At 48.8% G+C, this 26,915-nt stretch overlaps 1 protein-coding gene across 1 annotated transcript in view; it reads left to right on the top strand.

Annotated features, from left to right (window-relative positions):
* COL23A1 (collagen type XXIII alpha 1 chain) overlaps window positions 1-26,915 on the top strand; it is a 222,820-nt gene that overhangs the window by 136,684 nt on the left and 59,221 nt on the right. The window contains 1 exon segment of the mRNA XM_064162148.1: window positions 26,738-26,782. Coding sequence (XP_064018218.1) covers window positions 26,738-26,782 — 45 coding nt within the window.

Below are 26,915 nucleotides of genomic sequence, written 5' to 3' on the forward strand. Positions count from 1 at the left end.
GGGGATTGGCCTCAAGCTGAGGCTGGGGAGGTTTAGGTTGGACATTAGGAAAAAGGTTTTTCACAGAGTGGTCAGGGACTGGAATGAGCTGCCCAGAGAGGTGGTGGAGTCACCCAGCCTGGATGTGTTTCAGGGTGGTTTGGATGTGGTGCTCAGGGCTATGATTTAATGTAGAGTAGGGCTCTAGGTTGGTCTTGCTGATGCTGAGGAGCTTGGCCAGCCTGGATGCTTCTGTGATTTCTGTGGAGCTGTTGAAGCAAAGCCTGGATGAGGCACTTAGTGCCATGGTCTGGTTGATTGGATTATCTGGGTGCTAGGTTGGACTGGCTGATCTTGGAGGTCTCTTCCAACCTGCTCCATTCTATGATCCTTAAAAGTTAGCCAGCAGTAGAGCATGTAGATGGATGAATGCAGCAGCAGAAGCACTCCAGCCAACCAGAAACTAGCACATTTCCCATTATTCCTGGCTGTAATTGCTTCTTTTGGGTAAGCACCTTCACTTGTGCTGCCTGTCTGTAAAAGATGAATAACAATCATGCCTAGAAGTGCTTCCATCTCTTATTGTGGGAAGCTCCATGGAAATGCCTAGAATTCAATGTTAAGTGCTGGGTTGATCCTGTGTTGAAAACTGAGGCTGTTGAGCTATTGAGGAATATTTCTTTTTGAAGTAAAATATTTATTTGACACTGTTAATGCATTTTGCTGTGGTCAGAAAGTGACACAAGGAGCTTGAGAGTGGCAGTGCTTAAACAACAACTTAATGCCTGCATCTCCACGAGGTTCAGAGGCAGATTGAGGAGGTTGCAATGCAAGGAGTAATGCAGTGATATGGGCTTTGTGGATTCCCGGAGGTGGCTGAGGACTGAGTCGTGGCTGTGCCCTCGGAGCGCTGGAAGAGATCATTGTCAGGTGTGAACGAGTTGGAATGGTGCTTCTCCAGGTCAAGCAGGGAGCGGGCTGGTTATTGCTGGTTTAACAGCTCTAGAGTGTAAGTCCAGAAGGATGGTGTAATGCAGGCTTTGACACCTCATCTTGTCTCATTTAAACTCGCATGCAATGGCTGCTTGATTCCTCGCCATCAGTCTTCTGCTTAGGCGCTGCAAGCTGAAGGTAATGGTTTTCATCACAAGGGCAATGAAAATACCATTTACCTATTTAAAGTGCTCAGCAGGGAAGTGCTTCAGAACGATGCCTTCTGCTCCAGGCTCTTCATCCCGCTGGAGGCAATCTCGGGTTTTCCTTATGGCTGTGTGCACGCAGAGGTGCCACGGAGCTTGGAGCTCTCTCTGGCTGTGAGTGATTAATCGGTGCCCACACCAGGCAGGTCGTTGTGCACTGAGCCCTCCCAGCCCCCAGATAATTTTTCTAGCCTTGAAGGCAGTTTATGATCTGACTGACATGCTCATTGTTCCACCGAACCTGGCCACTCAGCACTGTCTCCACCACAGAGCAGGAAATTAATCTTTGCAGATGTTTGACTCTGTCTGCTTTCCTACCTGCTGCATGCAATTGTGGAAGAATTTAGCACGCTTTCTGTAGGAGCTACATCCTCAGACCCTGCTCAGAATAGCTCCCAGTCATCTTTCCCTCCTCCTCGACTATCTCCCAGGGCATCATCTCTTCTCCCACCCAGCTGGGTGGAACTGAAACACCCAAAGCCCAAGAGAGAGGGTTTGACTGTCTGTTTTGTAACCCAGGGGGAAATGTCTGAGGTTACTGAGGCTTGTCTCATGACTAGACAATAAATACATGACTGGTGTGATCTGAAGGCTCATCTTAAATCTTGTTGTGATGGCTTGAATAGTTTGGGACCACTAAAGATGTGAAAGACTTGAAGAGTACCAGCTTAGCTCCTAGGAGATGTCTCTGGGTTTAAGATAGGGACATGGATGCAATTAGGCTGGAACTTCATAGGATCACAGAATTAACCAGGCTGGAAAAGACCTCTAGGGTCATCAAGTCCAACCTGTCACCTAAGCCTTCTAATTAACCCATGGCACTAAGTGCCTCATCCAGTCTCCTTTTAAACATCTCCAGGGATGGTGACTCCACCACCTCCATGGGCAGCCCATTCCAATGCCAACCACTCTTTCTGTGTAGGACTTCTTCCTAACATCCAGCCTAAACTTGCCCTGGCACAGCTTGAGGCTGTGTCCTCCTGTTCTGTCACTTGGTGCCTGGGAGAAGACACCAACCCCACCTGGCTACAACCTCCTTTCAGGTAGTTGTAGACAGCAATGAGGTCTCCTCTTCAACAGGATCAAGAGAGAAATTGCCAAGGGGGCATTAGCCAGCATTGGTGCTTCTACCTGCCTGTTCCTGCAGATGCCTTACAAAAAGACAAACACAAAGCTCCTGTGTTGGTTGTGTTATGCTGCTGCAATTGCTACTCTTAAGAGACAAAAGAGCAAATAGGAACTGGAAAGGAAATTCAGTTCAAATTTGCCTTAATGAGTGCAGTAAAACTGACACAAAACTACATCATGTTCAAGGCCCCTTTAGATAGAACCCTCCAGTTGTGTAACGAAGGTGAAATCAAGCCCTGTTGGCAGCCCAGAGGGGCTGGGAGTTGCTGCTCTGCCAGAGTCTTGCTGAGACTCCCACTTTGATGTTCTCACTACCTGCCTGTGTCCTTGCATGGGATAGAGTTCACCTTGAATCTCTGACAGTGCTAATGTGAATTTTGTGATGACTCTGCTTAACATGAAAGCTTGCAACTTCCAGTTACTGGGCTAATAACTTTCATGACTAGGAAAAGGCTGTTCAGTTTGGGGTTTGAATTTGCAAGGGTTGCAGGGACAGAACTATCATGTGGAGAGATTCACAGTGGATAATGGAATCATCAAAAAGATGCAAGGAGATAAATTTCCAGCAATCTGAAATTAATTCAGAGATCCCAGGGACATTCCACTGAGTGACCAATGTGTTGCTGAAATGCCAGCATCCTTTTTTACTTCCAATTTTGTTTTCTCTCTGAGCCATATCTGTTGCCTTTGAAGTTGCTACAGCTGAGGCCAAATTTGTGGATGCTGGGAAATCAGCAGTTGTGAGCGAGGGAAAACCTTTGTAGTCTGTTCACAGACAGAGAAACAGAGTAGACAAAGATTGGGTTTTTTAATTAATATTTCATTTCCAAGCCTCCAGTATTTGGCCCTCAGCTTCAGCCTGGTTGCATTAAAATGCATGGTGCAATCTTAAAGGTCACTTGGCTACTGAGAGAATATCTTCCTGGTCAAGGAGACCTGATGGGGAGAGTGTTTCCATCCAGGCTTCTTTGCTGCTGAGTAGTTTAGGTTTAAGGGCTGAAACTTGACTGGCTTTGAGATGCAACCCATTGCCTCTTATGAGCAGTTGTGTTGGTTAATTAGGATGTTGGTTGGTCTCAGGAAGCCTAGCCTTGGTTGGAACGTATGCAGCACTTCCACTGACTGACCTGGAGATCAGAAATTAGGAGTTGTGACATTAAAGGTTGAGGAATAAAATGTGTGCTGATTGCCCTTGGCCTGCTGGATCTTGTTCTGGTTTGAGTTGCCAGCCTCGTGTCCACAGCTGCTAAACTGGAGATACCTTTGGACTGGGTGGATACAATTCCTGTTACCATGATTTGTAATACCTGGCACTATGAAAAACAGAAAATAGTATCTAGGCAGGGTTAGACTGGGCATTAGGAAGAAATTCTTCTTAGAGTGATTGGCATTGGAATGGGCTGCCCAGGGAGGTGGTGGGGTCACCATCCCTGGAGGTGTTGAAGAAAAGCCTGGATGAGGCACTTAGTGCCATGGTTTAGTTAATGAGAAGGGTTAAGTGATGATCTTTGAGATCCCTTCCAACCTAACCCATTCTATGATAAAGAGATTGGGATGACCAGCTTCAAAGGGAAACTCTCCCTGAAAGGCAAGTCAAGGCAGGTGACAGAAATCCCACTCTCAAACCCTTCTCAAACATGCTGACACAATTGCTGCCTACAACTACCTGAAGGGAGGCTGTAGCTGGATGGGGTTGGGCTCTTCTCCCACGCACCCAGTGACAGAACAAGGGGACACAGTCTCAAGCTGTGCCAGGGTAGGTCTAGACTGGATGTTAGGAGGAAGTTGTTGGCAGAGAGAGTGATTGGCATTGGAATGGGCTGCCCAGGGAGGTGGTGGAGTCACTGTCCCTGGAGGTGTTTAAAAGGAGGCTGGATGAGGCACTTAGTGCCATGGTGTAGTTAATTAGAAGGCTTAGGTGACAGGTTCGACTCAGTGATCTTAGAGGTCTTTTCCAACCTGGATAACTGTGATTGTGTAAAAAATAAAGACAAAGCTAATCCTGAATCTCATAATTAAGGTGGCCTTTCAGCTGAGCAATGGAAGAGAGTATCAAGATGAGAGTTGGTCTCTTCTCCCTAGTAAAAATGATAGGACAAGACGAAACATCTTCAAGGTGCATGAGGATGCTGGAGGAGACTGGATGTCAGAAGCAGCTTCTTCACTTCAGGAGTTATTAAACACTGGAACAGTCTCCCTAGGAAGGTGGTTGAATCCTCATCACTGGAGGTGCTTCAAAGATGCAGATGCTGAGGGCCATGGGTTAGCACCAGACTTGGAGTTTAGGTTATTGTTTGATCTTAAAGGCTTTTTGCCAACCCAAATGATTCTGTGATGCTATCTTGTGGCACAGACCCTGCCACGACAGTGCTGCTGTTACAAATGGAAGCTGACTAAAGCCACTTCTCCAGAGATACTGTGCTCCTTTCAGTTGATTTCAAAAGAAAGGACTCCAAAGCTTCAAATGCAAACCAGTCTGGATGGGCTGTCATCTGGAATTATTTATTTCAGAGCCTCTTACATTCAGAGCTCTGAAAGGAATCATAAACAAATAAACAAATAAAACTTCTAAGATTAAAAAAAAAAAAGCAAAAGACACTTCATTTAATAAGTGGATTAAAAAGCAGTTTGAAACTTGGTGGGGGAGGTTGTGTTTGGCACAAGAGAGGAAGGAGCACATTTCATTGCAATGGTGAGAGGATGAACCCTCTCTGGAGGCCTGTAGGGATTCCTCTTGTGCCCAACACCCCATGACTGCTGTGACCTGTGCTGCCTCGAGGTAGTCAAGTTGGGTTCTTTATATGGAGGGTTTGGAAATCTGAAGTGGGCAAGGGTGGGGAAATCACTGTTTTCCTTTTGGAAAGAGTGAAATTTTAAGGGCAGTGTTTGGAAAGGAAATCTTTGGTAGGCAGCCTCAGTACTTGCAGATGATGGAAAGCAGCCCTGCAGAAAAGGACTGGGGGGTGCTGAGGGACAAGAAGCTGCATGTGAGCAGGCAGTGTGAGCTTGCAGCACAGAAGGGCAATGGCAGCCTGGGCTGCATCCAAAGGTGTGTGCCCAGCAAATCCAGAGAGGTGGTTCTGCCACTCTGCTCTGGTGAGTACTGTACTTGAGCCTGGAGCCTGCAACACAGAGAGGACATGGGCCTGATGGATCAAGTTCAGAGGAGAGCCATGAAAATGCTCAGTGGGTTGCAGAAGCTCTGCTATGAGGACAGGCTGAGGGAACTGGAGGTGTTCAGTCTGGAGAGAAGGCTCCAGGGAGAGCTAACAGCAGCCTGCCAGTACCTGAAAGGGGCTACAAGAAGGCTGCAGAGAGACTGTTCACAAAAGCCTGCAGTGACTTCAAACTAGAGAAGAACAGATTTAGATTGGGTGTGAAGAACAGGTTCTGCACCATGGGGGTGGTGGCACACTGGAAGAGGTTGGCCAGGGAGGTAGTTGAGGCCCCATGCCTGGAGAGACTCAAGATGAGGCTCAACAGGGCTCTGGGCAGCCTGATCTTGGTGAGGATTCCCTGCTGACTGCAGAGGGGTTGGACTGGATGAGCTTTAGAGGTCCCTTCCAACCCAGACCATTCTATGATTCACTGAGATTCCTTGAAGTCTGTGATGATCACCAGGCCTGGAAAGTTACTAACTTGCTTTCTTCACCTTGGCAAAAACTGAACTTTCATTTAGGCTCAAGTGTGGCAATTTGGGCCAGAAAGGAGCTCCTGCATTTTCCTGTAGCATGGGATCCCAGCTCTCTCCCCACTCCTTTCTCCAAGGGACGCCACTGTAGATCTCTGGGATAAAAAAATGTGTTCCTAGACATAAAACAAGACAAGTGTTTGTTTATTCTGCTGCAGACAGCTGTTTAGGATGCTGTGGAAGTCTCAGCCTTAGAGTGGTTTTGCAGATAGTGTTTGTGTGTGAGTGGTTCTTGGAAGCCATCCTTGTTTGGGAGGCACGGAGGGGTTCTCTGCATCCCTCGCTGAACCAGGAGAAGCTCTTTTCCTTCAGCATCTCTGTGCAAGGAGTTTGAAGGAGAAGAGACCCAGGCATGCAGATCAAAACAACAACCCATTTGGCTTAGAGGATCAGAAGTTGTTGTCAGGACATGAACTGGGATGCTGAGTGTGTCCAAAGTTCAACTGAGCTGGGAAAAAACCCTCCCCTCCTCTCTAGAGAAATGTGGAGCAGTCTTCGAGAGACCTGTATGAAAGTGATGGTCATGCATAGAAATAAGCCTTCATTTTTATGCAGGAAAACTGATTTGGGTGTTCTGTGCTTCCAATCTGGTGATAAAGAGCTGGCTCCATGGGATTAACCTGTAAGCTTGCATGTGGAGTCATAGAATGGTTTAGGTTGGCAAGGACCTTAAAGCTCATCTAGTTCCGACCTGGCCTTGAACACCTCCAGAGAGGTTATGGAGCACAGAATCAGGTAGTTGTAGACAGCAGTGAGCTCTGCCCTGAGCCTCCTCTGCTGCAGGCTGCACACCCCCAGCTCCCTCAGCCTCTCCTCACAGGGCTGTGCTCCAGGCCCCTCCCCAGCTTTGTCACCCTTCTCTGGGTACATTCCAGTGTCTCAACATCTCTCTTGAATTGAGGAGCCCAGAACTGCAGACTGGACTCAAGATGTGTCCTGAGCAGAGATGACCTTTAGAGGTCTCTTCTAACTCAAACCATTCTATGCTGAATCCCTGATGCATGGCTAGAAAAGGGCCTCTGCAGGGTGATGTTATTAATCACTTCTCCAGCAGATAGCTGTGTGATGTTGTAGCATTTGAAGCAGAGAGCCTCTGGCACTCCTGTTCAGTCTATTGAATGAACACTCTACCCATGAGGCAGTGAAGTCAGTTCAATGTCTGATTCGTGTTTAAACCTCTGATACTGCAGAATCATGGAAGCAAACAGGAGGCTCAGGGCAGAGCTCATTGCTGTCTGCAACTACCTGAAGGGAGGCTGTAGCCAGGTGGGGTTGGGCTCTTCTGCCAGGCAACCAGCCACAAAACAAGGGGACACAGTCTCAAGTTGTGCCAGGGGAGGTCTAGGCTGGATATTAGGAGGAAGTTGTTGGCAGAGAGAGTGATTGGCATTGGAATGGGCTGCCCAGGGAGGTGGTGGAGTTGCCGTGCCTGGAGGTGTTGAAGCAAATCCTGTCTGGGGCACTTAGTGCCATGGTCTGGTTGGTTGGGCAGGGCTGGGTGCTAGGTTGGACTGGCTGAGCTTGGAGGTCTCTCCCAGTCTGGTTGATTGGATGCTGCTCTGGTCTGTAGGCCAAAGAAGGTTCCTCTCCAGCGCTGGGGGCACATGTGCACTCGCATACAAATACCTGTGTATTTCTGTTGGGATAGAACGTGGCCAAGGGTGATAGAAAATGAGGAATGTGGTCTCTTTCTTGGCAGCTTCAGCCTGGCTTGGAAGCATTTCAGAGGAGGATTGAATCTCACTGCTCTGTGGCTCATGGTTGGGATAATCGGCAGAGGTTGGAAAGGGCTGAGCCGGGGATGAGTGCAGCACAGCAGAGTCTGGGGCTGCTGGAAATGAGGATGCAAATGAAAAGATGTCAAGCATCTGTCATCCTGGGCATTCTCAAGGGGTCTGTGTTGTTTTCAGGTGCTTTGAGCCTGTGGAGAGGGGAGAGATGGTGGGCAAAGCTGTTATATCTGTGCTCAGCAAAAGTTCCTGCCTGGGGTTAGGTGGGAAGGTGAACACACTCCAGGCTCGTTTGATCCTGTATTGTCTCCTCTCTGGTGAGACTCAAATACCTGAAGTCCCACAAAGAAAAACTGATGATGTTTGCCATGTGAAACTGTCCACTGTGACATTAGCTTGCTCTTTTGTGCAATGTGTGCATTGTATGCAAATTAAGGTGGTTAAAACAATGTCAACCAGGCTTGCGTTCGAGCAAAGTTAATATTGCTCTTGGCAGCAGCAGTATCCTTTGTTCCTTGTCTGCTGCATTCATTTCATCTGTGGCTCTTGCTCTGTGCACATGGTGGTAGTGTCCAAGTGACTTGCTGAAAGGGCTCTGCTCTTTTCTGAACAAGGTGGCAATTTCTCTGTTCTGCAGTGTGCCTCTCTGAGATGTGACTGCTTCTGCACAGCTTCCAGAACGAGACAGCAGACCAAACCCAGAGTCAAATTAGATGCTTTGTGGTATGGAGCTACCATGAGCAGAGCAAAGCTGGACTTGGCCCTGTGCTTGGCTTTTTCTGTCTTGCCAGGTGAGCTGTGCCAGGATGCTCATTGCTGGGATGTGGGTTGGATCCAGAGCAGAGGTTTAGTGCTCATATGCCTCTTGCCATGCTGCCAAGTGTGCCCAAGCTGTTAAAACTAATTGCAGGGCACATTCCATCAGGCTTCAAATGCAAACTGCAACTTTTGGCTATAGAGTTACAAAGTTGGATTTAATTCACTACCAACAAGAGCTAAAACCAGAGGTGGTACTGGTCTGTACTGTGCTCAATCCTGGTCTTCATTGTCCTCTGACACTGCTGGGGAGGAGCTGCTGCTGTTGGTGCAGCACTCCAAGAATTGTTTCATCCATTTCTGAGGTTGCCACATTCAGGTTTGTTTGTCTGATGTGACTGGATGTGTTCCAGTGTGATCTGCTCTAGGCGATCCTGCTCTGGCAGGGGGCTGGACCAGATAATATTTCGAAGTCTCTTCTAGCCCCTGACAGTCTATAAAGCCCCTGGGTTCCATGCAGGTGAGCTCAGTGGTCAGCACAGCTCTGCAGCAGCTGCTGTTTCCCCAGCACTGGTGATGCAGCTGCATGCAAACAGCAAAGCAGTGCTGGGGTTTTAGCTGCTCAGAACTGAGACCTGTATGGAGGTAGAAAGGCTGATCATAGCCATAGTGCTGTCCAGGGGAGCAAGCCTCTCCTAGGAGGACAGGCTATGAGAGTTGGGGCTCTGCAGTCTGGAGAAGAGAAGGCTTCCAGGAGACCTTATAGTGGCCTTCCAGTATCTGAAGGGGGCTGCAGGAGTGCTGGGGAGGGACTATTGACAAGGTCTTGTAATGACAGGATGAGGAGGAATGGGTTTGAAGTGGCAGAGGGGAGATTCAAAGTGGATGTGAGGATGAAGTTCTTTGCAGTGAGGGTGGTGAGACACTGGCGCAGGTTGCCCAGGGAGGTTATAGAGCACAGAATCACCCAGTGTGGCCTTTGATCACATTGGGTGCTTCTGTGCTCCACAACCTCCCTGGAGGTGTTCAAGGCCAGGTTGGATGAGGCCTGGAGTGACCTGTTCCAGTGGGAGGTGTCCCTGTCTATGGCAGGGGGTTGGAACTGGCTGAGCTTTGAGCTCCCTTCCAACCTAAACCATTGTATGAAACCCCCTCCAGTGTCCCCATGAGCTGCTTCTCTCTCCTAGGTTCTGTTACTGCTTTCTCTACCCAGCAGAAGAATAAATGCTTTAGACTTTGAGGTTTTCAGTGGCTTTAATGATGTCACTGGCAGATGTTCCCAGTTCCCAGCTGCATCCATGATGGAGCCCATCAGGCAGAACCAGGGAGGTGGTGATGTGGGAGCAGTGCTGGAAAAGAGGAGACTGCTCAACATATGTTCATGAAGGTTCTGGGCTGAACCCATTATTTTTATGTTTATTTCTCATTTCATCAACTGAAGTTGTGTTTCTGGCAACTGTTTGTTTGCTTTGGGCAGTTATGGTTATGTTAATGTAAATATTGTCTAATGATTGTCAAGTGTCCAGTTTAGTTTAGTTTCCTGCCATTTTCTGATGTATTTTTAACCACACCAAAAAAAAATCCCCATTTTTAAGGCAGAAAATTACTTCTAAGCATCAAACTTTGCTTTTTCAGGCACCTCTGAGATTTCAAAGGTGCTTTCGCATGACTTTGAGACCTGAAGGGGGAAGAAAAAGAGGTGGGATCTACACAAGTCTCCTCTGTGGTTGTAAAATGGTACAATAAACCCCAAGTGAGTCACTGCTGCTGGAGTTAAGTGGCCATAGGAAATTTATAGTCACACCATGGCTCTTGTTTATCCTTTCTTCATCCCATCCGTTTCCTGTCCCAGCTCACATCTTTGCTGTCGTCTCTCGATGTTGAATGCAGTGTCTGAGGAACAGGAGCCTCGTGTGTGCCTCTGCTTTGTAGAACATAGAAGATGGGGAGAGGCTGACGGAGCTGGGGGTGTGCAGCCTGCAGCAGAGGAGGCTCAGGGCAGAGCTCATTGCTGTCTGCAGCTCCCTGAAGGGAGGCTGTAGCCAGGTGGGGTTGGACTCTGCTGCCAGGCAAACAGCCACAGAACAAGAGGACACAGTCTCAAGTTGTGCCAGGGGAGGTCTAGGCTGGATGTTAGGAGGAAGTTGTTGGCAGAGAGAGTGAATGGCATTGGAATGGGCTGCCCAGGGAGGTGGGGGAGTTGCCGTGCCATGGTGGAGGTGTTGAAGCCAAGCCTGGCTGGGGCACTTAGTGCCATGGTCTGGTTGATTGGCCAGGGCTGGGTGCTAGGTTGGACTGGCTGAGCTTGGAGGTCTCTTCCAACCTCCTCCTTCTCTATGATTCTATGACTTGTGGTTGCTCTAACAGTAACAGCATAAAAAAAGCTGAGCTGAGTTGTACTGTACACAGTCTCAGGTACTGTACTGTACACAGTCTCAAGTTGTGCCGGGGTAGGTCTAGGCTGGATGTTAGGAGGGAGTTCTTCACAGAGAGAGTGATTTGCATTGGAATGGGCTGCCCAGGGAGGTGATGGAGTCACTGTGCCTGGAGGTCTTCAAGAAAAGACTGGATGAGGCACTTAGTGCCATGGTCTGGTTGATGGCCAGGGCTGGGTGCTAGGTTGGACTGGATGAGCTTAGAGGTCTCTTCCAACCTGGTTGATTCTATGATTCTACTGAGTATCTAATCTGGGACTTCAGGGGGTTTCTTCTCCTAAATGCTTTCTCCCATTTCTGATTTAGACCCTGGGCAAGCGAGCACAGGCAGCCTGAGAGCAGTCACAGGCATCCTGAGAGCTGGCACAGGTACTGAGTTGGCCCTGTGATGCCCTCCTTTTTGCAGCAAGGGTTTTCCTTGCAGCAAATAGGAGCAAGGGCTGGATCTTATTTACTTTCCCCAAGTCATTTTTTCAATATGAGAACAATTAATGAGTGATTACGGAGAAGAAATTCAGCATTTGTTCCCCAGCCCCTATAAATAAGGTAATTGCCTTCTCCAGAGGGAGCAGAGTTGGCAGAGGTTTCACAGGGGAAACTGTTGAACTGTGTATTTGTTTGACGTGTTTTAAATGGTTTACCAAGCAAAATCAGACACAAAAGGACCAGGGGCTTGTCGGTCAGCTGCCTTACCTTGGGCTGTTAATGCCCTCCTGTCAATCAGAGCAAGAGCAGCTTTCCTAGGGGGCTGAGGAGTTGCTGGGGAGCAGCTGTGAGAATTTGGGGTTGGGTTTTTGGTGTTGCTTTTTCAGCTTTTCCCATTTTATACAAGTGACACAGAGTTTTCTTGCAGGGTCTGATTAATTATTGCATGGATTCAGGCAGAGCATTTGCAAGATTTACTCTGCTTTATGGTATTAGGGCAAATGTAAACATGTATAATTTAACAAAGCCAGAAGAAGATGAAGGTGGAAAATGGCCTTTGTCAGCAGCAGGAAGGGCTTTAGAGAGAGCTGTGAACAGAGAGGAGAAACAGAAATCTCAGTTCTGAGTGGTAGTGAGGCTTTTTGAGCACCAAGAAGGCACTTTTGAAGAGAAACAGCAGTGAAAAGATGCTGAGGGTTAGGGGAAGCTCATGCCACGTGGGATGATGCCCAGTGCTGGGCTGGGTGTGGGAAGATGCCACAGTGGGTCTCCCTGCCAGGGACCTGGGGCGTGAGTGGGCCCATCAGGGCTGACCCCTGCAGCAGCTGGCCCTTGCTCTCAGCTGGATCTTGTTTTAGCTGCAAACACAAGCTAAAAGATAAGAAACAGAAACATCAGCAAGAGAGAGGTTTGACAGCCAAGCTGTGCAGAAACCAGATGTCATTCTCCATAGCTTGCTCTCACCCTGGTAACGTGGGTTCCTGCACCTCTCTGCCTCTGGGCAGGGAAACCTCTCTCCCAACCAAGGCTGCTCAGGGCAAATTTCAGTCACGATTGCAGCAGGCTTCCAGGTTAGGAGACTGCACAACCCCTCAGGAGAGTGTGGCAGTGATGTACAAGCAGCAAGACTGCAGACTCCCATGACTGTGGAAGGAGATGCCTTCCGGGGCCACTGGGCTCCCCAGCAACATGCCCTGGGAACAATGTTTGTGTTCCCCAGTTCAGTAAGTGTCATTGCTCTGGACCAGATTCATTTAGGCTCACTGTTTAATAGTAGCAAACAAGCAGTGTGAAAGAGCTGCTCTCGTTGGCAGGGATTGCACAGCCATGTACAATCTGAAGCACACATCTAGGTAATGTGGAGATGATGTGGTTGGGAAGCAAAATAGAGGTTGGGCAATTACTCTGGTTTCGAGGTCATTCTAATTATCTGGCAGATTCAATCCCAGAACTGATCTTCACTTGATTTTTAAGGCTCTAGGATAGTTTAGGAGGGAGGAAAAGAAATGCCTCTTTTCTTTCTGAGTGCTTTGCATGAGTTCTTAGTTGAGAGCTGCAGACCCATATTTGGTTTCTTTAATACCCTGTTGGAGCTGTAGGTGTTTTTATTCTTTGGCAAGGGTTTTTTCTCCTCCTTGTTTTCTGAAGCCTGCAACAAGTGGAAAAGTTGAGTTTGGTGTTTGCTTTCAGATTGGGCTTTGTTGCTCAGTTCTGTCTAAACCCCTCAAAGCCTCATCCTCCAGCACAAGTTGGCTGTGCAGTATTCAGCTGTGGATGCTGCAATTGCTGAAAGGCTGATTGCTGATAGACTCATAGAATCATTTTGGTTGGAAAAGCCCTTTAAGATGCTCAAGTCCAACTGTTCTCTAACTCTACCAAGGCTGGGGCTGAACCATGTCACTCTGCACTGCATCTCTACTTATTTTTAACACCTCCAGAGGTGGAGATCCAACCAACCCCATGAGCAGCTTGTTCCAGTGTTGGATAACCCTTTCAGTGAAGAAGTTTCATAGAATCATCCAGGATTGAAGAGAGCTCCAAGCTCACCCAGTCCAACCTAGCACCCAGCCCTATCCAATCAACCAGACCATGGCACTAAGTGCCCCAGCCAGGCTTTGCTTCACCACCTCCCTGGGCAGCCCATTCCAATGCCAATCACTCTCTCTGGCAACAACTTCCTCCTAACATCCAGCCTTGGCACATCTTGAGTCTGTGTCCCCTTGTTCTGTTGATGAGTGCCTGGGAGAAGTTTCTTCTAATACCCAACCTAAACCTCCCTTGGTGCAACTTGAGGCCATTTCCTCTTGTTCTATCACACGTTACTAGGGAGAGGAATCTGACCCCCACCTTGCTCCAGTCTCCTTTCAGGGAATTGCAGGGAGCAATGAGGTCTCCCCTCAGCCTCTCTTTCTCCAGGCTAAACACCCCCCGTTCCCTCAGCCATCCCTCAGAAGAGTTGTGCTCTCAGGAACACTGATCAACAATCCAATGTCACCAACCCAATTCTTGGAGGCATGAGTTAGATGTTTCATCTGTGGGCTCAGAAAGAGCAACTGAAGCAGTGGTCCGAAAACATTGCAAGCCCAGGCAGGTGGTTTGGGTTTTTCTCCTGTTTTCAGTGTTAATTTCCATCTGTTACACTTTCATACGTGGTTAACTGACCTTCCAAAGGCTTCATTTATCTCCATTTCAGAATCCAGTGGCAATATGTTCATATTCATGCAGGACTTCCAAGGTTGCTGCTTGGAGTATTCTTAGCTCCTCAGGTGAAATTACATCCAGTCTATCAATAGTTTAACAGCGTCTCCTGGAATCCAGAAAGCAAAATTGAAGGCAGGGTTCAGCTCATTGTGTTGCATCTTAAACCCAGGTCTGATTTGAGTTAGAGACTTGGCAAGCTGCAGCAACAAGCATTGTACATTAATCAGTGGATGATGAAGGCCAGCCCTGCTGCCCTGCTCCAGGGAGAAACTTGCTTTGCCTTGCAAGAACAAGGTAGCCTTGGAGAGTTGGCAAAAGGCTTTGTGCAGTGCTTCAAGCAGACAGTTGGGAGAATAGAGGTCTGTGGACAAAACACCTCCTAAAGTGGCTCAACCAAGCCTCAAGCTTGCCATCTTCGGGTAGTGAAATCTTGCCTGTTGATTCTGGTTTGCAGAGCTCCCACCTGTGACCAAAGCAGGGACAGTCTCCTGCCAGCCCATGCATCCACGGCTGCAGTCCACACAGTCCCGAGCTCTGCTCTTGTCCCTAACACCAACCCAAAGGAAAGCTGCAGGTTTTTTGTTTCCCTTTCCTATTTCTCTGCCTTTACTTTCTTTCTCCACCATATTTTTGCCCCATTTTTTTTTCCTCAAACCCAAGGCACTTTACAAATCCAAGTAGAAACTGATGATAGTACCCAAACGTAGCAACATATTGGATAGCTTTGCTCAGGATAATTGCCTCTTGCTTTTCATCTTATCTCAGTGTTTAAAGAACAATACCTCATCTCCTCTAAACCTTTGAACCTTTCCTGGATATCATTTGGTAAGCAATCCAGCATTTGTTTAGCTGATCTCTAAAACCCACAGATGATAGGAACTTAACTATTTGGAGTGAAAAGTTGCAGGGAAATACTGTCAGAAATAATTTCAGTGTCCCGATTGATCTCTCAGATACTTTTCTCTATTAGAAGAAAACCTCAAGCTGAGAAATCTTTGTGGATGCCATGGACAGAGGCATTGAGTGCAGCCTCAGCAAGTCTGCTGATGGCACCAATCTGTGTGGTGCAGCAGGCAGGCTGGAGGGCAGGGATCCGTCCAGAGGGATCTGGACAGGCTGCAGAGGTGGACACAAGCCAGCCTCAGGAGGTTCAACAAGACCAAGTGCAAGGTCCTGCAGCTAGGGTGGAGGCAATGCCAAGCACCAATCCAGGGTGGGCAGTGAGTGGCTGGAGAGCAGCCCTGAGGAGAGGGACTTTGGGGTGCTGGTGGACCAGAAGCTCAACATGAGCCAGCAGTGTGCACTTGCAGCCCAGAAAGCCAAGCAGAGCCTGGGCTGCAACAGGAGAACTGTGGCCAGCAGGGCCAGGGAGGGGATTCACTTCCTCTACTCTGCTCTGCTGAGACCCCACCTGGAGTACTGCATCCAGTTCTGGAGCCTCTGGGACAAGAGGGATGTGGAGATGCTGGAGAGTGTCCAGAGCAGGGCCAGGAAGATGCTCAGAGGCTGCAGCAGCTCTGCTGTGAGCACAGACTGAAAGAGTTGGGGCTGTGCAGTCTGGAGAAGAGAAGACTCCCAGGTGACCTTCTTGTGGCCTTCCAGGATCTGAAGTAGGCCTACAGGAAAGCTGGGGAGGGGCATTTTAAGCTCTCAGGGAGCAACAGGACTGGGGGGAATGGAGCAAAGCTGGAGGTGGGTAGGTTCAGCCTGGAAGTGAGAAGGAAGTTCTTCACAATGACAGTGGTGAGAGGCTGGAATGGGCTGCCCAGGGAGGTGGTTGGGGCCCCATCCCACAGGGAGGTGTTTAAGGCCAGGCTGGATGAGGCTGTGGGCAGCCTGATGTAGGGTAGGGTGTCCCTGCCCATGGCAGGGGGTTGGAAGTGGCTGATCCTTGTGGTCCCTTCCAACCCTGCCTGATTCTATGAAACACTGCACCTCCAGAACCTCTTTGACTTCAAAATGAGAAAGAATGCATTTAGCTGTTGTGTCAAAAGATTTATAGACCCTATTTTCTTTATAGAGCTGGAAATGGTCTAAGTACCTCTGAAAGATGCATTTGGCTGTTTGGTAAGGAATTGAGCATCTGGAAGAAGCAGCTGAGCAAAGTCAGTTGCTTGGTTATGGCGTTTTGAGCTGCTTGCGAGACCGAGAATCTTGACACAGCCAAGTAAAAGAACCTCAAAGAACCTCTTCATCGCATGGGATGCATCAAGCAAGGAAAATGAACGTGGCTAAACAAATCACAGTGGTAATTTTGGTCACTGATAAGTTTAATGTGTGCTTGCAGAGCCCCACAGTGTACCTCCCATCTTGGCAAGGCGTCGGCAGAGCCGCGCGTTTGGGAGCTGCTTGGTGCGATGCCTCGGCCCGGGAGGAGACACTTTGGTCTAAAATGAAGTTGTTACTGAAACGTTCCCCAGATGTGTGAGCAATAGATCATCTCCTCTTTGCACTTGAATAAATAACAGCCACTGACACTGGATTCTGGGCCAGAGCAGGCCCAAAGCCTGGTGGAAAAGGGCTGCAGCAGCCTCTTGCCTTTGCAACTGCTGCGAGTGTTGGCTCGTGCCGTTTGGTGCATCACACCTCTGCCTCGCCTCGTGCCAGCCACCTCTGAGGCATGGTGTGTGCCAAACAAATGTCAGCATGCTTTCTGCTAGCTCAGCTATCTTTTGTACATGATTATATACCTCTCTTTCTTTTTTCTTCTCCCCCCTCTTTTTTTGTTTCCCCTTACCTTGCTCTTCCTACAGCTGTTTCATGCTCGGTCTCGTTCCTAACCATTCAACATCCCCATTCCCAGTTTGGAGTGATCTCCCTTTCACCCTGAGTCTGAGCTCTGCAGCCTGGTCACCAAGGACTGGGCATGACCACATCATTTCTTGTCTCTCTGGCCAGGTACCTCAGAGTTGAGTTGCTTTGCCTTCCAGTGGCTGTTGTAATTAATCTCTGGGCTGGTCTTTCATACTTGGCAGAGTTGACAAGAAGCTTGCAGAATTGTCACCTGTGTCCAGCCTCAAAAGTGCTGCTTTGATTTTATTGTGTATTTTAATTCTTCTTATCAATGCCTTTGTGTTATCCATCCCTAGCATTCTGGGATTCTGTGCTCATGCTCCTGCTTGTTGGTTGGATTCAGACTTGACACAGGATTAGCATTATGACTGGAGAAAGCCTCATTCTTAAACAGGGACAGAAACCTTCCTCTTAAGCAGTGTTGATTTATCAGAGCTCTTAAGTGTGGTTGTTTAGATCTCAGCTATCAATTCTTACTGCAACTGCCTCGGCATATTTCTGCTGGAAGCTGTGTGGTGCAGGTCAGAGACACAGCAGTAAAAAGGATTACAGTGTTTTGATCATTCACACTTGCTCCAGGAAACTCAGTGTTCTTTCCCTGGGGTGAACATGGCTCTAGCACGTGCTGGCTCTGCCTATGGAATGGAAACTCTATTTTCTATACATGTTCATATATTGCTTTGTTGGAAAGGTCTCAGTTGGGTGGGAAAGCAAATGGTGTGCACACAGTAAAACTGGTGTTTGCCCAGGTGGGCAGGGAGAGAAGGCAGTGATACTTTTGATTATACCCTCAGTCAAAAATGAGAGGCTCAGTAGTTAAATCACAGAATCAACCAGCTCAGAAGAGTCCTCCAAGCTCAGCCAGTCCAACCTAGCATCCAGCCCTGGCCAACCAACCAGACCATGGCACTAAGTGCCCCAGCCAGGCTTTGCTTGAACATCTCCAGGGATGGCAACTCCACCACCTCCCTGGGCAGCCCATTCCAATGCCAATCACTCTCTCTGCCAACAACTTCCTCCCAACATCGAGCCTTGGCACAACTTGAGACTGTGTCCCCTTCTTCTGTTGCTGGTTGCCTGGTAGAAGAGACCAACTCCCACCTGGCTACAGCCTCCCTTCAGGTAGTTGTAGACTACTTCTCTGTGGTGCAAACTCAAGGTCTAAATATTACATTTCATCAAAGAACAAACCCCAAGTCTTTGAAAGAGAAATAATTCTGTTTGGTTGGGGTTTTTTTTTCCTTCCTCTCCTTTGCCTCCTTTCTGTAAAGATTTTTCATCACTGATTTCATTGCATTATCAGGACTGAAATGAGAAACACTGCTTATGAGCAAATATGGCCTTTGACTGGAGGCCAGGAATTCCTTGTACAGTATAAGCTTTTGTGTGAAATAAAAGCCAAACAGCTGCTCACAACTTAAGTCTGAATAAGTGATCTAATGCTATTGCTCTGGTCTCCAATTTGAGGCTAAATTGTTTCTTTGCCAAAGACCTTGTGCCAACCTACCTGGTCCCAATTTGTGAGAACAAAGTACATTGTTTCTGCTGCTCTGGGATTGAAATCATTTTATCTGACAGTTTTTTCCATTATGATTTCAACCCTCATGTGGGAAGCCTCCACCAGATTTGAGACTCTACTTCTCACCTCCTGCATATATCTTGGGTAGGTAAATAGCTCCCTGCAAGGCTGGTTGGAATGGGCTGCCCAGGGAGGTGGTGGAGGCATTGTCCCTGGAGGTGTTGAAGAAAAGACTGGATGAGGCATTTAGTGCCATGGTCTGGTTGATTGTCCAGGGCTGGGTGCTAGGTTGGACTGGATGAGCTTGGAGGTCTCTTCCAACCTGCTTGATTCTATGATGTATGGTGATATTTTAATACACCTGAAGGCTCCTTTTGGGCACTATAGAATCATAGAATCAGTCAGAGTTGGAAGGAACCACAAGGATCAGCAAGTTCCAACCCCTCCTGCCATGCCCAGGGACACCCTACCCTAGAGTAAGCTGGAAACAGCCTCAGCCAGCCTGGCCTTTAACAACTCCACCCATGGGGCTCAACACCTTCTCTGGGCAACCCATCCCAGGGTCTCACCACTATCATGCTTAAGAACTTCCTCCTCATGTCCAGTCTGAACCTTTCTCTTTCTCTCAGGTATTTTGTTTTCATTGTTTTTCTCTTGCTTTTACTGAGCTCTTCAATAGTTGCAGTTATTGCTCACTTGAAATGATGTTAATAGAATCACAGAATGCTTTAGGTTGGAAGGGACCTCAAAGCTCAGCCAGTTCCAGCCCCCTAGAACACCTCCCACTAGAACAGCTAACTCAAGGCCTCATCCAACCTGGCCTTGAACACCTCCAGGGAGGCTGTGGAGCACAGAATCACCCAATGTGACCAAAGATCACACTGGGTGCTTCTGTGCTCCACAACCTCCCTGGGCAACCTGTGCCAGTGTCTCACCATCCTCACTGCAAAGAATTTCTTCCTGACATCCAATTTAAATCTTCCCTCTGCCAGTTTAAAGCCATTACTCACTTGCAATGATGTTAATAAAGAGCCTTTCCCTGTGTGCTGAGTAGCATTTCAACAGTGCTGCTCAGAACACCTCTCCCCATGGTGGCATCAGGTGAGTGGACTTCCTGATGGCTGAATCATGTCTCCTTTAAATGACATTGTCAAAGAGATCATTGGGGAGGAGTGGCTTCCTAGCTGAGGCTGGAGAGGTTTAGCTTGGACATTAGGAAGAAGTTTTTCATGGAGAGGGTGGTCAGGGACAGGAATGAGCTGCCCAGGGAGGTGGTGGAGTCACCCAGCCTGGATGTGTTTCAGGGTGGTTTGGATCATAGAATCAACCAGGTTGGCAGAGACCTCCAAGCTCATCCAGCCCAACCTAGCACCCAGCCCTATTCAGCCAACCAGACCATGGCACAAAGTGCCTCATCCAGGCTTTTCTTGAACACTTCCAGGGAGGGTGGGATATGGTTTAAGGTGAATCTTGTAGAGCAGGGTTCTAGGTTGGACTTGGTGGTGCTGAGGGCCTTTGCCAACCTGCCTGTTTCTGTGATTCTGTGATTGCTCTTGTGTGTGCTATGACTGGCACAAGCAGTGGCTTGAAGAGCACACAGTCAGGAGCTTTGATTTTTGGGTCAAACTTGATTTGTTAAGCTAAGTCTGTTGGTGACACTTGTGTGGTGGTTGTGTGCTTGGCCCCACCTTTGGCACTCTTTATGGCTTGCATGTGGCAGCTTGCACTCTCTGTTTTAGGAAGCTGAGGAGCAATGAGGGTGGAAAATCCTGCCAAAGTGGGCATTAGCCATAGCCTGTGCCCACAAATGTTTCTGTGGATGAAGAGCATCAAAACACAAACTCTGTGGCTCCTTGCTCAGAGTCTCTGCTGGGCACACTTCCCTGCAGTCACTGTGCTATTTGCAGGGTAGGCAGAGGAGAAGCTGCATTGCTCAGCTGCTCCAAAGCCTTGGCTTGCTGGTTTCTCTTCCAATTTTTGTGAGAGGATTAAAAAATGCCAGAGAATGTTTTACTTGTGCAGTGTGGGATCCTGGCTCCGCAAGGGCTAATTCTGATTGTAGATAATATGCATTAGCTTTGAGTACTTCCGTGCTCCAGAAGGGCAATTCATCAAAACTCAAGTGCTTTGTGTCAGATCTGAATGTTTCACAAGAGATTTTGTAATCCAACATGTCAAACTTGTTTAAATGGCAGAGTGGAGCTGAAAACCAAGGAAGCAATAAGTGCTTTGTTATCTTGCTTACCTTATAGAAGTGTCTCGCAGTCCTAGGGGAAAAAAGAGAATTATTTCTGCAGGGAATACAGAGAGAAATATCTCAGGCTGCAGAGGTGCTCCAGTTAAGAGTGGGTGAGGCACTTAGTGCCATGGTCTGGTTGGTTGGACAGGGCTGGGTGCTAGGTTGGGCTGGATGAGCTTGGAGGTCCCTTCCAGCCTGGTTGATTGGTTGATTCTCTGTGTGTGCAAACAGGTTGGTGTTCCACAGGGACAAAATCAATGACTCCAATAGAGCAATGCTCATCTCCATCCACTGGATAATTCACTGCAACTTGGTGGCTAGTGGCTTCTTGCTTCTGCCTGAGCTGGCTTTGTGTTAGCAAGTATTTGAGCAGGATAAAGGCTGACTTACAAATGCTTTCTAAGAAAGCAGAACTTGAGGGTGTCTGATTGCATTTTTATTCCAGGCAGTGATGCTCTAAGCTAGCTGATGCAGAAGATGAAGGTAATTAATTCAATCAAGTGCTGCCAAGGGCTCCAGTGTAAGCCTGGCACCCCTTCTGTTCCCCAGCTCCAGCACTACATGGCTTTCTAACTTGTATCTGTAGCAAAAAAAGGAGCCTGTGTTCATTCTGGTCTCAAACTGTGCTGAAGGAGGTTGGGGTTGGATAATAGGTAAGAATTCTTCTCTGAAAGAGTAAAGAAATTATCAAGCCCTGGAACAAGCTGCTCAGAGCAGGGATGCAGTTCCCATTCCTGACAGGATTTAAAAGCTGAGTGATGTGGTGCTGAGGAACATGGTTTAGTGCTGACCTGACAGTGCTGAGTTAATGGTTGGACTTCAGCAGGTCTTTCCCAATACAGTATTCCAGAGTCCAACTCCCCTGCCAGAGCAGGACCACACAATCTAGTTCAGGGCACACAGGAACATATCCAGACAGACCTTTAGAGGCTCCAGAGCAGGAGACTCCACAGCCTCTCTGGACAGCCTGTGCCAGGGCTCTGTGAGCCTTACAGGAAAGAAGTTCCCCCTTGTGTTGAGCTGGAACCTGCTGTGCTGCAGCTTACATCCATTGCTCTTTGTTCTATCCCAGAGAGTAGTGAGCAGAGCCTGTCCCCCCAGCCCTCAGATTTTATAGACATTGATTCCATCCCCTCTCAGTCTTCTCCAGACTAAGCAGCCTCAGGTCCCTCAGCCTTTCCTCATCAGGCAGTGCTCCACTCCCCTCATCATCCTTGTAGCCCTCTACTGGACCCTCTCCAGCAAATCCCTGTCCCTCTTCAACTGAGGAGCCCAAAACTGAGGGCAGTACTCCAGATGAGGTCTCAGCAGGGCTGAGTAGAGGGGAAGTAGAACCTCCCTTGCTCTGCTGGACACACTCCGCTTAGTACACCCCAGGATCCCACTGGCCCTCTTGGCCACAGGAACATGTTGCTGTGCCATGGATGGTTGCTGCTCTGGAGAAAGAGGGAAGGGAATATGTGTGGGTGTTTGTGCACAGGCACTCTCTGAAGGGCTTTCCAAGTTACCATCTCTGCCCAGCCCTGCTGCAGCAGCTGTCTCAGCACAGATGTGGGAAACTGAAATCTGCCACGAAAAACCTTTCTACCTTGCGTACAGCTGCCAAAATATGCATCCCTGTGTTATGAAAATGGAGGGGGGTATCCTGCAGACATCTGCTCCTGCCCTGCAGCTGTGCCAGTGTATTATCTGGAAACAGCCTGAGTGAGACCAGCCATAACAAGAGGGGGGAGAAAAAAAATCCCATGTTTGATGTAAGTGCAGTTGTGGCTTTATTCCAGTCACTTCTTAAATTATATCTCAAATTCAGTTTATCTTCGTGCCCTGGTGACTAAACAAAAGAGCTGTATGCACTTGACTGTTTGAAGAAGCTGTCTCTGGGTGTGGGGGATAAAAACAGGGAAAGAAATGATTTAAAGGTGTGGGGTGGAAATCCAGAATCCTGAGCAAGCAGCTCCATCTTGGTTGTTTAGAGTGGAGCTTAATCAGTGCTTTGGTGTATATATCATTTCACTTCTTGAATAAGCTTACAGTGTTATTCTTTTCTTTCCTCTTTTTTTTCCTTCCCCTTTGCAACAAGCATCCACCCAGGAGATGAGGAGCTCAGACAGCAACAGCTGAAAACACTGCTACACCCTCAGTGTCTTGGCTCTTGCTTGAGATGCTACAAGGCTTCATTTCTTGTGTGCAGGTTTCATTTCTTGTGTGCAGGTTTCATTGCTGTTGGTAGACATCAGGTTTAAGACTTGAGTTTGCTTTGCTGCACCACTGGGAGGGTTTGGGACTGTGGCCTTCCAGTCATCTGCCCCATCCCATTTTCTCACTGGATACCCCTTATTTTAGCTTAGCCTCTCCTCATAGGGCTTCACCTACAGCTGAGGGAGCTGGGGTTGTGCAGCCTGCAGAAGAGGAGGCTCAGGGGTGACCTCATTGCTGTCTACAACTACCTGAAGGGAGGCTGTAGCCAGGTGGGGTTGGGCTCTGCTGCCAGGCAAGCAGCAACAGAACAAGGGGACACAGTCTCAAGTTGTGGCAGGGCAGGTCTAGGCTGGATGTGAGGAGAAATTTGTTGTCAGAGAGAGTGATTGGCATTGGAATGGGCTGCCCAGGGAGGTGGTGGAGTGGCCGTGCCTGGAGGTGTTGAAGCCAAGCCTGGCTGGGGCACTTAGTGCCATGGTCTTGTTGGCCAGGAGGAGGTTGCTCTCTTCTCTCAGGTGGCCAGCACCAGAGCAAGAGGACACAGCCTCAGGCTGCACCAGGGGAAATTTAGGCTCGAGGTGAGGAGAAAGTTCTTCACTGAGAGAGTCATTGGACACTGGAATGGGCTGCCCGGGGAGGTGGTGGAGTCGCCGTCCCTGGAGCTGTTCAAGGCAGGATTGGACGTGGCACTTGGTGCCATGGTCTGGCCTTGAGCTCTGTGGTAAAGGGTTGGACTTGATGATCTGTGAGGTCTCTTCCAACCCTGATGATACTGTGATACTGTGATTGTGTAGGGCTGGGTGCTAGGTTGGACTGGCTGAGCTTGGAGGTCTTTTCCAACCTGGTTGATTCTATGAGGAGAGTTTAAGGCTGTAAACTGTTAGTGCTGAGGTCCTGAGGTGCTCTACCCAAAACATACCTTAAATACTGCCCCTTTATTATTCCAATAACAGCAGCAGTGTTGCAGCTTGGCTCCTGGAACAGGAGTTTTCTTCCCTGAGATTGAGCACAGCTCCCCAGAACATTGTGAGAGCAACACCTGTGTGCATCCCTGCTCAGAAAGGCTGTGTGTGGATGCAAGAGAAGAAGAGTAATTTGTTGCTTGTTCTGTATCTTGATAGCAACTGGGTCATGTATGGTACTGCCAGGAGCTTTGCTCAGCTAACAGCTAGAGATTGCTTTCTGGGTGGCTTTGCTATTAACATAAAACATAGCCCAGGATTTCAGAGGGTTTCTGGGGTACTTGGGCCAAATTTGAAATGAATCTAGGTGGGTTGTTTTGTTTTGTTTGGAAGACTCCTGTAGGCTGTATGTACTGCATGTTTCCAATCTGTGTCTGGTATTTACTTTGCATCTTTTGGGTCTGTTGGAATCCAAAGCCAGAAAGGTTCACGCAAAGTGTTGTGACCCAAAACTGTTTAATCTTAGATCTGTGGTTTCGAAGCCCACAGCCTGACTTGGAATACCTGATGAGTATCAGCTGAGCAAGCATCACAGCATCTGACTTCTGCTCATGAGCCATAAACCCTTTCCCCTGAGAACAAGCAAGTAAATTGGCCTTTGTTCAGGAAGAGCCAGCTAGACCTGGGCCGTGGTTTCTTTATGCTCAATACCAGATCCCACCATGTGCTCCTGCAAAGGTCTCCTTCTCTCTAAGTGAAGCCATATGAGGAAAAAAAAAGGAGGGACAGGGGGCAAAAAGAATGAAAGAAGAATCCACTTTTCTGAGAGTGGCTGAACCAACCAATTTGTTCATGCTATTCTTCTGGTTGATTCACTTTTAACTCAAAAAAGGCTGATAGGCTGAAGGGAACTCAAATAGTGCTGACAGGGGAGAAGGGGGAATGGAATCTGAACCATTCCAAGCTCACAAAACAAAGCTGAACACAAGCACGTGGCAGATACTCTGAAATGGTGCAAGCCTTAATCCCAACTTAGGGCATAAGCTAGGCAGGAGTTCATCTGGAAAACGGGACCCTAAAAGGAAGCTCAGCATTGATGCTGAGGTCACAACATGATCAGCTTGCTGTATCCCTGCCTGCAAGGGGGAAGGACTCCTCTGCCTCAAAGATACTCTCTAGAAGAAGACTGGATGAGGCACTTAGTGCCATGGTCTGGTTGACTGGACAGGGCTGGGTGCTAGGTTGGACTGGATGAGCCTGGAGGTCTCTTCCAACCTGGTTGATTCTATGATATGATTCATCATATGAGGAGAGGCTGAGGGAGCTGGGGGTGTGCAGCCTGCAGAAGAGGAGGCTCAGGGCAGAGCTCATTGCTGTCTATAACTACCTGAAGGCAAGTTGTAGCCAGGTGGGGTTGATCTGTTCTGCCAAGCAAGCAGCAACAGAACAAGGGGACACAGTCTCAAGCTGTGCCAGGGGAGGTCTAGGCTGGATGTTAGGAGGAAGTTGTTGGCAGAGAGAGTGATTGGCATTGGAATGGGCTGCCCAGGGAGGTGGTGGGGTTGCTGTCCCTGGAGGTGTTGAAGCCAAGCCTGGCTGGGGCACTGAGTGCCATATTCTGGTTGCTTGGCCAGGGCTGGGTGCTAGGTTGGCCTGGCTGATCTTGGAGGTCTCTTCCAACCTGCTTGATTCTATGATTCTGTCACTCAGCTGAAAAAGGAGTGGCTGGGGAAAAAATTCAAGTCAAAACCTTGGCCAAGTGCCCCCAGAAAAGTCTCTGAGAGCCTCAGCAGCACATGGCTTGGAGAAGGGCACATCTTTATGGCTAATATAGAATCGTAGAATGGTTCAGGCTGGAAGGGACTGCAAAGCTCAGCCAGTTCCAACCCCCTGCCATAGGCAAGGTCACCTCCCATTAGAAGAGGTTGCTAAAGGTCTCCTCCAGCCTGGCCTTAAATATGTCTATGTTTGTGTCCTCAGAGGAAAAGGGTGAGGCAGAGTGTAAGGGAGAGGTGTAGGAGGAGTGTAAGTGAAAAGATGTCACAAGCCTGGTGCCAGAAGTCCTTAGGTAAAGATGTGTTTCCCTGACCTAACATTTAAAAGGCATAGGTTGTGTTGAGTGAGATTCTTGCTGGGCAGTGGCTTCAGACTCTCCTATTGGTGTTTAAAACTTGCCTTATCCTCAATGAACCTTACAAAGCCCAACAGCTCAGTAGCCATTTGCCCATCAAACTATACCATGGAATTAATTTATGCCATGGAATTCATAGAGTCAGCCAGGTTGGAAGAGACCTCCAAGCTCAGCCAGTCCAACCTAGCAGCCAGCCTTATCCAATCAACTAGGCCATGGCACTAAGTGCCTCAGCCAGTCTTCTCTTGAGCATCTCCAGGGACAGCAACTCCACCACCTCTCTGGGCAGCCCATTCCAGTGACAGCCTCCAAGTCCCCTGGAAGCCTTCTCTTCTCCAGGCTGCACAGCCCCATCTCTTGTAGCCTGTCCTCAGAGCAGAGCTGCTGCAGCCCTCTCAGCATCTTGGTGGCCTCCTCTGCACTGGCTCCAACACTTCCATGTCCTGCTTGTGCTGGGGGCTGCAGAACTGCACACAGGACTGCAGGTGGGGTCTGAGGAGAGCAGAGCCAAGGGGCAGAATCCCCTCCCTTGCCCTGCTGCCCACACTGCTCTTGCTGCAGCCCAGCACAGGGTTGCTGTCAGGGCTGTGTGTGCACACTGCCTTATATCTGTGTCTGTACATCTGTGCCTGTGTGTCTGTATATCTGTGTGTGTCTATCTGTACGTGTCTGTGTCTGCATATCTGTCTGTGTATCTTCTAGCAGTGTGCATTGTATCGAAGTTGCTTGTGAGTTGTGCCAAGCTGTAAATGCATTCCTTAGCTTCCAGCCGACTGAGTTAGTCTGGGTGAGCTCCTGGCTGGGGAAGGGGGGGAGGAAGTGGGGGGATAACTCCCAAGCCTGCCCAGGTCCCCTCCCTAGTTCCCTGCCCATGGAACATGAGTAACCTTCTGCTCTCTGCTTCCCGCAGGCCCCCCGGGGAGGCGAGGCAAGCCCGGCCGGCGCGGAGAGCCAGGTGAGCATCCCCTGGGCGCAGCGGCGGCGCCGGGGCGGCGGTGTCTGGGTGTGCGCCCCTCGGGAGCAGCGCCTCAGCTACCGGGCTGCGGAGTGGGGAGGGCTTTTAGTCGGGAGCGACAGCTGCCTCTGCC

This window comes from Pogoniulus pusillus, chromosome 22 (assembly GCF_015220805.1).
Source record: "Pogoniulus pusillus isolate bPogPus1 chromosome 22, bPogPus1.pri, whole genome shotgun sequence".
Taxonomy (NCBI): domain Eukaryota; kingdom Metazoa; phylum Chordata; class Aves; order Piciformes; family Lybiidae; genus Pogoniulus; species Pogoniulus pusillus.